Source organism: Grammomys surdaster, unplaced genomic scaffold (assembly GCF_004785775.1).
Source record: "Grammomys surdaster isolate TR1022 unplaced genomic scaffold, NIH_TR_1.0 269, whole genome shotgun sequence".
Taxonomy (NCBI): domain Eukaryota; kingdom Metazoa; phylum Chordata; class Mammalia; order Rodentia; family Muridae; genus Grammomys; species Grammomys surdaster.
Genome location: NW_021604710.1, coordinates 2,201,979 through 2,215,670, shown reverse-complemented (window position 1 = coordinate 2,215,670; position 13,692 = coordinate 2,201,979). Strand labels below are relative to the sequence as shown.

Genomic DNA, 13,692 nt, shown 5'->3' with positions numbered 1-13,692 from the left:
GGAGAGAGTGGACATCAGTCTTGTTCCCAATTTTAGTGGAAATGCTTTGATTTTCTCTGAGTTTAGGATGATGTTTTTTGTAGGTTTGTGGTAAATTACCTCTATTATGTTGAAGTATGTCCCTTACATCGTAGTCTTTTCAGTATTTTTAACATGAAAGGATGATGGATTTTGTCTAAGGCCTTTTCTACATCCAATGAGATTTTCATGTGGGTTAGTCTTTTCAGTTTATGTGGTGGATTATGTCTGTTGTTTTATGTTTGTTGAACCATTCCTGCATCTCTGGTATGAAGGCAACTTCATCAAGATGGATACTATTTGTGATATGTTCTTGAATTCAGTTTGCAAGTATTTTATTAAGAATCATTATATCTTATTTATAAGGGTCTATAGATTTCATTTTGTGTTAGATCCTTGTATGGTTTTGATAGCAGGGAAATAATGACTTCATAGGTACTTAGTCTCACTTTTATCAGGTGTCTGTTCAATTGGTTAGTTGTTCGTATCCCAAACTGATAGGTTATGGACCAGAAGGATAGATAATGATTGGTTTCAGTCTTGGGGTCAGTCTGGTACAGAGTCTTAACTAGTTCCATATCTGAAGTTCTTGTTGGAACTCTGGGTTTAGATTCTAAGAAACTCATATTGGTCCAGCGTGTGGGTTGGGTGATGGGCTCTCAGGCAGGAGAAGGGAGATTCTGGAGTTCTTTCAAGCAGCATTTACAAGTCAACTCTATGATGGGTATCAGAAGGAGAACTAGGTGTATTCTGGCCATAGCTGTGGATGACAGTGAATTCAAAGGGGATGGTGGTCTTGGAGGAGGGGCTGAGTTGGATTATGTTTTTGGACCTATATATGTTGGCAGGCACGTGGATGGGTAACCGAAGGTATAAAATGATAGTAGATAGTACAGAATGGAGGGAATGGGGTTGGGTCTGGAGAATCTTTCATTTAGCTTTTCCACATGTTTCTAAGTTAAATTTCACAGATGTCTGAAATAGGACATCAGCCGAGTTATGAAAGGGAAGCCTCGAGGCTGTGCAGAAAGACTTTGACAGGAAACAGTCTGATATTGTACAGCAGCTAGCTAAAGTTACCTTAGGCAAGTAACTTTTCTTTTTAAGCCTTAGTTTTCTCTGTGCCTAAATAGAAAAAAATAGTAAGATTCCCCTATGGCTTTTGGGGTCAGATCGAAGAGTGCCTCTTTGTTGTATAAGGTATTGTTTTTATTCTTGTGTTTACTGATGACTGGCTGAGCCTCTGGACTGCTCCAAGCACTAGGATACATCAGAGAATAGAATTTCTCCCATTGAGTTTCCTTCTTATAGGGTAACATGTTACTGGATGCATAGTAATGTATAAGTAATTAATGTATAGCAAATAGTTTATGTAACAGTGTGTTACAGTGTAATAAAGCAGCAGTTTTTCCCTTGATTTGAGGCTACCAGTGAGGAAACAGTTCTAATTACATCCTCACTGGCCCCTGTCTTGTGGCTTCTCTTCATCAGAGCTCAGAGGAAGTGTCTGGATAAAGGACAGCTTTCTATGTTGGTATTTAGAACATCAATGCTAATGGATAAATCTTCGGGTTTTGTGTAGTCCTGAGCAAACATAATTGTCTTCTTTTGATCTCATTCATAGTCTCATAAATAAAGAATTATAAGCTTGTTTTAGGGATTTATAATTTCAGAAGCTCCTATGCTGACTCATAAGGCTCAAGTACATGAGCTGATTAACTAGAAGTTAAGAATTGTTTTATTTTAATACAAATTAAAGCACACCTTGACCTTACCTTGAACAATAAGGCAAGACAGATTTAAAATGAAGTACATTATTGGAGTCTTTCAGCTGAAATGAGGGCAAGAGGTGGCTGGTGATCATTACTTAAAGTGGATGAACTGTATTTTTCTGTGTGGTTAATAGCCTTCTCACTAAAGCTTTCCTACCACTTTGTAAGTCTGTGAACAATTTCAGTGTATTGGGGGTTGTGAGTGGGTGTAGCCTTTTGCATACTGTACTTTCTCATTTGAATACTCTCATCCTTTAAGACACTAAAATGAGGACTGGTGAGATGGCTCAGCGGTTAAGAGCACTGACTGTTCTTCCGGAAGTCATGAGTTCAAATCCCAGCAACCACATGGCAGCTCACAACCATCCTGACCTCTTATGGGGTGTCTGAAGACAGCTACAGTGTACTTTAATAAATAAATAAATAAATAAATAAATAAGACACTAAAATGAGCTTCTTGGCAGAGTTCTTCTGTAGAGGCCGTGATTTCCCCTCTGTGGTATCTTTAAAGTTGACACATTGAATCTGCTGTGTTCAGTCTTTTACCACACTGAGTCCATGTATTTCACTGAATCCAAAATATCCATCTGTATGACCAGCCTTGTTATGATATCATTGGGAAATCATGGCTTTCAAATGAGAAATATCAGTGACAAACATTCTTTGTAATAACTGGTGTTTTAGCTGGACTACTTTATTCCACAAGCTTCAAATTATTTATAACCCTTACTACAACTCATATACACTCATGATGCTGGTGTTGCCTAGTAGCACGTGTACCTTAAATACCAGCTGTAATTGCATCGATGGTGCCACTAATGTAAGTTGCCCCATTAGTTTATGGAACAGAGAAAGAGTGAAACCTTAACTAAGCAGTCAGTGCTGAGATGCCAAGCACATTTTGAATGCATCAGGATACATCTATAGATGGTAAAATGTGCAAAACCATTCATTTTCAAGTTGGTGAATAGAGTCACACTATGTCTTCTAATAACTCTGAGGAACAAAATGAAGGCTCACTTTGTATTTGCTTTCCTTTGCTTCATCTGTTTCTTGGCAGGGGTGCTACTGAGTATTAATAGTACAAGTTTTCATGTAGCAGGGTGATGTGCACCCCACAATGATCCCAAGCACATAATGATTACATAAAGAATATACATATAAACAATGCAGGGATATGTTGAAAAATAGTAAACCATATTATTCATAAAAATTATGTGATTATTTCATTTTACTGAAAAAACCTACAGTATCTCTGTGTGGTCCTGTGGTCCTTCTTTAGGGCTTGGATCATTTCAGGTGTGTGTAGATAGAAGGATGCTGATGAGACAGAGTTCAGATGGAAGGCTTCCAGGCACTGGCAGCAATTGGTATTTTTTTTTTTTAATAATTAACCTTCCCTGAAAGTCTTAAAGGTACTTTACTCTTCTCCCTAGAGATCCAGTGTGTGACTTTACAAGAATGTCATGGACAGAAATAGACTTCAGTCTGTAGCTGACTTAGAACTGGACCATTTGCTTCTCTGAGGGAGGGATTCCAAATTGAACCTGCCATAGCTTGCCATTCATCTGTCTTCCCTGTTTACCTCACTACCTATTTTAAGATTGTTCCCATTCCTACAAGGTGTAGTGTTATTTATAGCCAAGTTTGTAAGGGACTAAAGTCTTAAAGCTTAATTGGAAAGGAGTTGAGAATACCCTCAGATGAAGATAGTTTTGTTTGTGTGCACATGTACATTTTCGGTTTTGTAGGTTAGCATTTTAGCAGTACAATTAAAAGCACCGTGAACAAAGGACATTTCAAATTCATGTTAGAAAATTATTCACCTTTTCACAGGTCCAAGGCTGCCTTTTGAAGACATTAGGAATTACCAGCTTATACTTATGAATGTCTAAAAGTTATAAAATGTTGACTGAGAAGTAACTCATTAACAGATGAGGATTTAATAATGCAATAACATGTCTTCAGGTTCAGAACTTAACTAGGACCGTGCTAAGATGTTGTCTTCAGGTTTGGAACCTAACTAACTAGGACTGTGCTGGGGAGAAAACTACATCAGCTGAGGGTTTCCTTCCTCCGTGTTGCTAGAGCTCTTTGTGCTTTCAATGGACTCTCCATTATGATGTTCCACAGTATTGTAAGCTCAGAGATGCTAATAATAATCCCCGAGGATCTCAAAGGCATGTAGCTAACGAGTGACACAGCAGAGATTTAAGTGATCGCAGACCCCGTGTTCTTTTTTGTTTGTTTATTTTCAAGACAGGATTTCTTTGTGTATCCTAGGCTGTCCTGGAATTTATAGACCAGGCTAGCCTTGAATTTAGAGATCTGTTTACCCCCAAATCAAGTACTGGGATTAAGGTAGTGTACCACCGCACCTGGCCAGCCACATATGCTTATCAGTGAAGTGTTCTGAAGTTTATTCAAGACAAAAGAGAAACCTAGAATGAGCATATGAACAAAAGTAAAAGTACCTAGTGTGTCCATCGAATGATAGGCCACTGCTGGAGTGGAGCTGGAGTAGTCTGGAAGCATAATACCTGCCATGGTCTGTCAAAGAGGACATTTACGCTTTTGGTCTGTATTATTGAGCAACTGCTATATACCAGGCAGTCTGCTGTATTCTAGGGAATGAGAAATGAGCACATGCACTTGCATTTGAGTGCTAACTAATTAATAATGATGCTGGTGATTTTTGTTGTAATTTTCTGCTTCATTTCTTTGCTCAGAAGATACTTTTTAAGCCAGCCTTTATGCACACACTTTCATACTTTTGAAATATCTTCAGTTTCACGTGTGTTTAAATGTATACACGCTGGTCCAGTTATATCTGTGAGTATTCATTTGGTAACTTGATCCTCAGGTAGTCGCATTGAGAGTTGAGCATTTGAGGTCTTTATGTTCTCATGAGGACTGGTGTCACTATAGAAATAGCCTGCAAGGCTTGGTTTACCCCATTCGGCCAAGTAATACAGTGGTGATTATCTCTCACTTCTCTTCCTTTCACCATGGGAGAAGACAGTAACAGGGACTCTGAGCAACCAGATTCCAGATGCTGGCATCTTGCTCATTATTCTTCCAGCTGCAGGTTAACTCAGAAACCTATGGTGACTGTGACATTAACAAAATATACTTTAGTTCTGGACTTCCTGCACGTGATTCTTTATATCATGAACTAGGTAATCAGCCTTCATCCACCATTCAGTCTCCTGAATTTTTGCCTGTACAAATTCTTGTTTAAAGAAATTGGTCAAAAAAACACTATGATTTTTATCTAGAAGTGCTTTGAGCTCATAATATTGTGGAATTCAATCAATGACAAAGGACTGTTGGAAATACTCTGAAACTGGAACTATTCGTTGTTTCTTTCCTTTTTTCTTTTTTCTCTCAAACTGAAAGTCTCAATTGGTCATAATTATTTCCAGTTTAGCTTCATTTGATCGTATTGTAATTATAAATATTGAGATGACCTTTCAGTAAAATAATTTTTAGGAAATATTTTTAAATGAAAGAAGCATTCCCTATTTAATAAGTATGTGTTTTCCCTGATGTTGTTTGTGGAACCCTAGAAGCTTTGGAGGCTGTCTACCTGCTAAACTGCCCTCAGTAAAACTTACCAACACCAAATAGAATGCCTAGAAAAAGGATTGTCTTCTGATCCATAACTCTGGTTTGTCTTTCTTCTTTACTGTTCATGGTTGGGATTCTATTTGTGTGTGTGTGTGTATGTGTGTGTGTGTGTGTGTGTGTGTGGTGTGTGTGTGTGTGTGTGTGTGTGTCTGTGTGTGTGTGGTGTGTGTGTGTGTGTGTGTGTGAGAGAGAGAGAGAGAGAGAGAGAGAGAGAGAGAGAGAGAGAGAGAGAGAGAGAGATGTTAGAATTCGTTGGGATATAGGAGTGCCTATCTCTGTATTTGTTTGATAAGCATATTCTAAACTCATATAGCTTTTGTCTTTAGGAAATCTTCAGAACTGAGTTTTTCAAGTATGAAGAATATTTTAGGCTGACCTGTCAATATATCAAAACTGATGTGATGGACTGTAATTTCTTAGGACTTTATGATGGACCTTTAGGGTTATGGCATTTTGTCCACAGTTTGCTGGAGAGTGATTGATTTTCTTGATAGACAGGAAACATGGTTTATTATGGTTCAGGTCACTGAGGCAAGGGACCATTGGTGGAGCTTTGAATTCTATCAGCAATTCAAGAGATGCCAGTATGCCTAGATGAAGAATTAAGCTTCATTCATTTCAGTTATACAGTGAAAATGTTTACTGGGAACAAGAATACCACTAGTCACTGCAAACGTGAAGAAGAAAACATTCTGTAGGTAGCCTTCTACTTTCATAGCAAGAAAGATTCAGCACTTTGCCAGCTTATGTCCTCTTCATCCTACTTCCTACACCATAGAACCTTACTAATTGTAACATATTACATACATTCATAGCCTATATGGATTCTTGTGAAAATGTATTCAGTTGTTTTGTCTATAGTGGCATCGAGTTTATAGTAGCTAAACATGGTCAGAGTCATTTCTGTTGCATCATGGGAGATAATGGTTTCAAAGGGAAATTGATTTAAATCTTTTCAGATCCGTTCACACTTTCAACCTGAAAACTTGAGTGATAGTAACTAGCTATATAGTCAAATTTATAGGACCAAATGCATGTTATATGGATTCTTTGATTTCTTAAGTAGGTGTTAAAGATAAACATATATTTAGCTTAAAAAGTCAATTTGTTCTCAATGGAAGTATCTCCTAGCTCTTACTGAATAGCTGCTCTTCTGTGGCTTATCTCTGGTTCTTAGGTAGTCTTGAGATGTAGTGACGAGAGCACCACTTAGCTGTGTGAAAGCAAGGTGAGTGCTGATTGCTCTTTTCTGCTGTCCTCTCAGAAATGCTTTATGGACTATTCATTTAATAGGGCTGCTCAGGGCTTCAGGTTATAGGCAGGACTATTGCTTTTAGAAGGAAGTAGTTTCATATTGTAAGGAACTATATTAGGGAAGCATCCACAGGACAGAATAAGGATGAATTGGACAGAGTCATTGTTTATTAAAGAAAGTAGCTGAAACTAATTTATGACATGTCTGGGAAGAGCTACTCATCAGATTGATTGCGTGCTTGCTGTGTAAACTTCCTTGTTGTAGGCAATGGATTCAGCAGCTTGTGTTCTGGAATAGGGAAATATTATAAAAAAACAGTGAATGAATATTTTTTTTTGAATTTATTAGGAAGAACATGGCAGGTTCAGAGTGCAGGTAGATATGCGGTGGAGATGTTAGCATTTAATATAGCCAGAACAAAGAACTTCTCCATGATTCATGTACAGGACTGTAGGGTTTAGCATGAATGACAAAGTAGGATAAACCAGTTATCTACTCTGCGCTGAGTCCGAGATGTCTTGGGGAAGATGAAAAGGGATTGTTAGTTATTGGGTTTTATACTACAAGGCCACCATTGGTTTTGGCAAGGATTGTTTCAGATGTTAGAAGATAAACACCCTTTTCAAATTACTTCTGCTGAGGACATTGCATTCAGGTGGAAGCTGGAGGTGATAGAAGATAGGGTGACTTTATCATTTATTATCAATACCAAGGCACCTTAGGAAGGGAAGGGTAACTTTTTATTATGTAAGGGGAGCACACCATCACTTCACACTTTGGGGAGGGCAGGAAAGATTTTTCCGAAGCATGTTTATACTACTCTTTGTTACTTTTCTAATATTAGACATCAATTCTTCATAGTCTATTAGTAATTCAATTATTTTAGTTGACTTTGGTATAGAATATTTGTTCAGAGATTTTTCATAGTTATGTTTCATCTACATGTAATTTATTTTCTTAGACAAGAGGTCTTAAGAACAGTTAAGCTATTTCTACCAGCTACTTAAGAAAGAGCAGCACTAGCTGGGCAGTGGTGGCGCATGCCTTTAATCCCAGCACCTAGGAGGCAGAGGCAGGTGGATTTCTGAGTTCGAGGCCAGCCTGGTCTACAGAGTGAGTTCCAGGACAGCCAGGACTACACAGAGAAACCCTGTCTTGAAAAACAAAACAAAACAAACAAACAAACAAAAAAAGAGCAGCACTGAGAGACGGGAGAGAGGGCTCTCTTACTGGGGCAATTGTAAAGAGACAGATTGGAGAAAGAAAAAGGTAGACACAGGTAAAGACAGAGTAAGCTAGAGAATGAGAAGGAGTCAGAAGATTACAACATACTGCCAAAGTTAGTAGGAGGTCAAGCAGAACAATTCAGACAGAATCTGAAGGAAGCCAGTCTCAATAAGTCAGCTTGGAGAGGAGACAGGAGATTTGAGCTAGAACAGCTGAACTGACCAGCCAGAAGTGAGAAAGAGCCAGATCAGGTTAGCTTATTCAGCAGAATGTCTGAGGTTGAAAACATTCTAGGTCTAGATAAGGTTGTATGGAGGCTAGAAACGTCTAGCCCTAAGTTAGCAAACAAAGGCAGTGAGCCTCAGAGATGACAAATACATCAGGTGAATAAGAGATACTTTGACTGCCCCTCCCCATTCCTACCTTCTCCTCCTCTGACTATGTTTCTGTCTTCATCCATCAGTATAATTTGATTGCTTGGTGTGAGCCTCAACAGTTTGATGCTAACACGTAAGTGGTTGTATTACTTTGAAGCTTCCTTGGCATCTGTCACCAAGATGGCAATTAAAGTCTGCATTCCCATATACCTTCCTTTTTAAATTTTATGTGTATGCATATTTTGTTTGCTGAGGTCATTAGAGTCCCTGGAATTGCAGTTAAGGATGGTTAACGAACTTCTGCGCTGGTGCTGGGAAGTGAACCCTGGTCCTCTGTAAGAGTGGCCAGTGTTCCTCATTGCTGAGCCTTCTCTCCACCCCCAGTGAGGACAGTTCTTTCAGCATTGGTTCACAGTTGTTATCTTTGTTTTTGACTTTCAGACAGGTTTCACTAGGTGCCCCTGGCAAGCTTGGTTTTTACTATGTAGACCGGACTGCCTTTGAACTCACAGAGATCCTTCTGTGTCTGTGTGGTTCGTGCTAGAATTAAAGATATGTGCCACCACATTTGTTTGTATATTAATTTTAAAAAATTTAAAATATAAAATGTATAAAATATTGAGAAAAACAGAAGTTAAAAATAAAACAATGCAATAAGTGTTAAAAACACTGTGATTGGGGCAGCTGATGGCTCAGTGTGTAAGGGCACTTGTGGTCAAGCTCTGTAGCCCGAGTTCAGTCCTAGGGATATGCATGCTTGGTTCTTTCAACTTATCCTCTGACCTCTGACCCGACACCACATCCTTCCTTTACAGAGTAAGTAATTGAATAGCTAATCAATTAAACAAATATAATTTTAAAAGAAATTGTTAAAATAAAATAATGTCATTATTTGCAGTAGTTGTGAGTCACCTTAGTAGATTCTGAGAACTGAAATCAGGTTCTTTGCAAAGGCAGCAAGTGCTCTTAACCACTTAACATTTCAACTCCTTCTTGTACCACGTACTTCATAAGTCCCTCAAGTTCAATCTCAATGACATGTTAAATGTTACTGTTAAAATTCGCAATGTTATTGTTAATATCCTACATCATTAGGATACTTTATTGTTTTTTACTTTAATTTTTTCTGAGATTATAGTGTAATTCCATTGTTTCCTCCTTTCCCATCCTCTCTGAATCCTCCCATATCCCACAACTTCCTTTCTTTCAAATTCCTGGCATCTGGTATCTGGCATTCCTCATGTACTGTTGATTGCAATCTTAATATTATCAACATCTTCTGGCACATATAGCCTGCAAACTTCCTCTTCTTTGTACCTCCAGTGAATGCTTGTGGTTACTAGTAAGATTTGTTGTACACGATGACATAGCCTTTTCATTACCTCATCTTTTTCTGTTTCTAGTAGTGCGAAGGCTTACAGCATGGTTTTTCTTATCATTTGGTTTCTTTAACTGAGGAGTGCTTGAACTAAGCTGACAGATTCCTAGCAGCCTCATTGCATTTTTGTTGTATTGTATACAGTTCACTGTAGGGAGTTCAGAGGCAATTCATTTTTGAATCCCATCCCAGCTTCAGACTTGTTTCTTCTTGAGCTTGTGTTCTTTTCCCTTATAAAACAATTCAGAAAATAACATTCACCATGCCTTTGTATAGTGTTGTTTGAAAGAGTCATAAATGTACTTGTAGTGTTTGTGAGAATGCATGTGTGGTTTCATATTAGAAAGTTCAAATAAGGTGAGGTGTAATGAAAAATAATAACATGGGCGAGTAGGAATGAATGTAAAATATTTATTACCCCTTCACCCCCGAGTCACACCACCAGGTTCCAAAAATGGTAGGGTTTCTAAAAGCAGCTGCTAGGGGACTTCATCATAGCAGTGGTAGAAATTTTTTAACGTTGAGAATTCATATTTCTTTTTTTTTTTTAAGATTTATTTTATGTATGTGAGTACACTGTGGCTGTCTTCAGACACACCAGAACAGGGCATCAGATCTCATTACAGATGGTTGTGGGCCACCATGTGGTTGCTGGGAATTGAACTCAGGACCTCTGGAAGAGCATACAGTGCTCTTAATCACTGAGCCATCTCTCCAGCCCCTGAAAATTCATATTTCATATCATGCAAAAATGTTTACTTTTCTTTTACTATAAACGACTTTCATGATGCTTTTCTCAGATAAATGATGTGAGAGAAAGACATTCTGAACAGAGTGAGTCCCATCGACATGACCTTTTAAAAAAGGAAGATATATGAGAGGGACTGCCACTGCAGTCTAGCTCCATGTATGTGGAGCTTACGATGCTCACCCAGATGGTGTGTGGGGCTCAGTTCCTCTATGTGTGTGTTTTACCTTTTCCTTTCTCTTTAGGAAACTTGAAATACTGCCTTGTGGTTCTTAATCAGCCTCTGGATACACGTTTTCGTCATCTTTGGAGAAAAGGTAATCTTAGTTAACATTTCATTGTCTTTGGGACTGAATAATGTGACTGCCATGCACCTTGGAACCTACCTGAGACAGAAAAGGGCCTCTTTTGCACTGTAAAAAAGTATATTCTGTGAGCTAGCCAGAGTGTCTCTTTTTATTGGATTTTTTTTTTTTTTACAGTGAACAAGTTTTCAATAGTTTCATGTCTGACATAAATCAGCTACTCATATGTCCTACAGTAAAAGGAAAACTTGTCTATAAAAAGCTGAAAGTATATATGTTGTTGTGTAATTATAGTATAATTCTTGGCTTTCTGGTGTCTTACCACTGTAAGACCCAGGTACCTTTACAAATCTGAAACAGAATGCAGACAAGGGTTCTGCTGATCCAGTAAAGAGCTAAAATTGTTTGCAGTCTTCATTTCTACATTGCCCTTCTTGCAGATGAAGGCAGCATAGCAGAGGTTGATGTTAATGTGAGGGGCCTTGGGAATGTAGGTTAGCATAGAGAAAAAAGAGGATAGAGCATCATAGCCTGGGATCTCAGCTAATTAGGAATAGCTCTAGGCCGCTGTCCCTGTCTCCGTGGATCTCTCATGCCCTGTAGCTTTTGTATAATCACTTCTGTGGTTGTAAAGCCTTGTGAGAACAGAGATCCAGGTTGGAAGCAGTACTGTTAAACTGAGGCAGATATGTAAACATGTAAAATTTGTTGCATTGCGTAAATCTTACAGTTAACTATTCCATGCCCAAAGCTTCTACTACATACCTCCTGACTTCAGTTTAGAGGAATTTAGAGAAAAGGCTATTCTGTCTGTCCTTTAAAGATCTAGTCTATAATGTTTATGAAATTTAGTTTAAATACCCAGTGAAGGGGTTAAAGAATATGAAACTTTTTAGATTTTTTAAAAATGAATTTTCTTTTTTATAGCTCATGAAGTTTTGACAAACGTTTTTAAAAGAAGTACCTTCTTACCTCAATATTTTGTAGATTTTATTTAATCTGGCAATTAAAAATAAATATTTAGGTACATAAATAGAAATGACCAAACAAAGCAATTTGAGATAAGAAGTATACAGAAATACCATGGAGTTTATGTTGTGTTTGCCGTCTACTGCTGTCATGTGGCTAAGTATGGCTAACATATGCAGTGAAATTCCGTTGGCAAAGCTTATTTTTACTTTGTGAGCATATGCTGATTGGATATAGCTTCTTGCTTAGGTATGGCATCTCATGTCTCCATGCCCCTCTCAGTGCTTGGCCTCCATCTGGCTTAAATCTATGCAGGCCGTATCCATGTTTTGAATAAAAAAAAATACATTTGTATCATTTTTTCTACTTCTTTTTCTACCTTTAACCACTGACAAGCCAACTTCTTGTCAATTTCATGGCCATTTTTTTTCTTTTTGTTCCATATTGTTCCCAGCTCATTCAAGTGGACATTGTGGTATCCTTGGGCCATTGCCACAGCTGTTTCCATGCCAATGAGATTTTAGATCCCAGCAGTTTTACCTTTCTTCATTCTGAGACTCTTCAAAGGTGTCCTGACCCCTGAGCTTCTTCTGTCCTGGTGTATCTTTCTTTCAGGCTTTGCTGTGGAAGGGTCATCAGTGGAGCTCTGAGATCAGTCTGGGTATATCTCAGAAGAACTTCCCTGGTAGCTGCCTCACAACCAGTCCCTCTCTCTCTCTCAGTTGGTACCCTCATCCACAGGAGGAGGGGCAGGTCGCAGTGCATCCTTTTTGGTTCAGATGTGCACAGCTAGGCACTTTGTGAAGGTTCAGTCTCTGAGTTCTTTGTATCAGAACTTGGCACTGCATGTGCATGTGGTGGACTAGCAAGGAGAGTTCCTCTCTGTTACTTATCTCCTCTCCTCATGCATGCCTGCCTCATGGCACCTGTCTGCTTCTTTGTGTGTGCATCTTTGTATGCCTGTGGATTCCTTGCTTTTGTGTATCTTTGCGTTTCTGACTATCACTGCAATGGAATGGTTACCAAATACAGGGAGCAGCATGGCGTTCATAATCATCGTTTTTATTCGGCTACCTTCCTATTCCAAACAGTAGTTTACACTTAATTTAACTGCTACCAAGTCATGGTTCTGTATCATAGCTCTGCATTATTATGTTAATATAGTAAAACTTAAACCATGTAAATGTATAGGCCAAAGCTATTATGTTAATAAAAAATATGCTTAGCATTTTATAGTAAATTCAAAACTGATATTTTTAGGGAAAAAAGATATTATTAGGAATGTTGATTTTTTTTATTTGTTTATGGAAAAAGAAGGAAGATGCTGTGAAAGAACTGTTTCCTCAGAGTTGTCCTCTGACCTCTCCGTGTGTTTGGGGCATGTGTTCCCCACATGTAATGAGCAAATAAGCAATTAATGTCCACTGAGCAGCAAGAATCAGCTTTCTCCAGGGACAAGTTCCCTGATAGATTATGCAGTCTCAAGCGGTCAGCCTAACGATATGTACATATGTGTAATAAGTATAGAAGAGTCGGGATATAAGTTTAATGTACTCACATATATATGAAATTCCCAAAAATTAAAGAAATAAGAAACATTTAAGGGGAAAATATATTTAAAAATTGTATTATGTTTCAGAGGTTACTGTCAAGGTGTAAAGATAACACACATATAAAAGCAATAATTTGGTAACTTTGTATCTGAGCGAGACACTGTCTTAGTCACTTTTCTATTGCTGTAAAGACACAGTGATCCAGGACTTACAGTTTCAGAAGGTGAGTTCATGACCATCTTAGCAGGGAGCATTGCAGCAGGTAGGTAGGCACAGCTCTGGAACATAATAGGTAGTGAAGAGCTCACATCTTTTTTTTTTTTTCGAGACAGGGTTTTTTCTGTGTAGCCCTGGCTGTCCTGGAGCTCACTCTGTAGACCAGGCTGGCCTCGAACTCAGAAATCCGCCTGCCTCTGCCTCCCAAGTGCTGGGATTAAAGGCGTACGCCACCACCGCCCAG

General features: G+C 38.5%; 1 protein-coding gene across 5 annotated transcripts in view; it reads left to right on the top strand.

The window, feature by feature from the left end:
* Nucleotides 1–13,692, top strand: part of Tpk1 (thiamin pyrophosphokinase 1) — a 311,282-nt gene that overhangs the window by 38,364 nt on the left and 259,226 nt on the right. For 3 of the 5 annotated variants that reach the window (XM_028776415.1, XM_028776412.1, XM_028776413.1), the window contains one exon: nt 10,651–10,722. The exons of the other annotated variants lie outside the window; for them this stretch is intronic. In XM_028776415.1, coding sequence (XP_028632248.1) covers nt 10,651–10,722 — 72 coding nt within the window. The remainder of the gene's footprint in view (nt 1–10,650; nt 10,723–13,692) is intronic. 5 annotated transcript variants of the gene reach the window in all.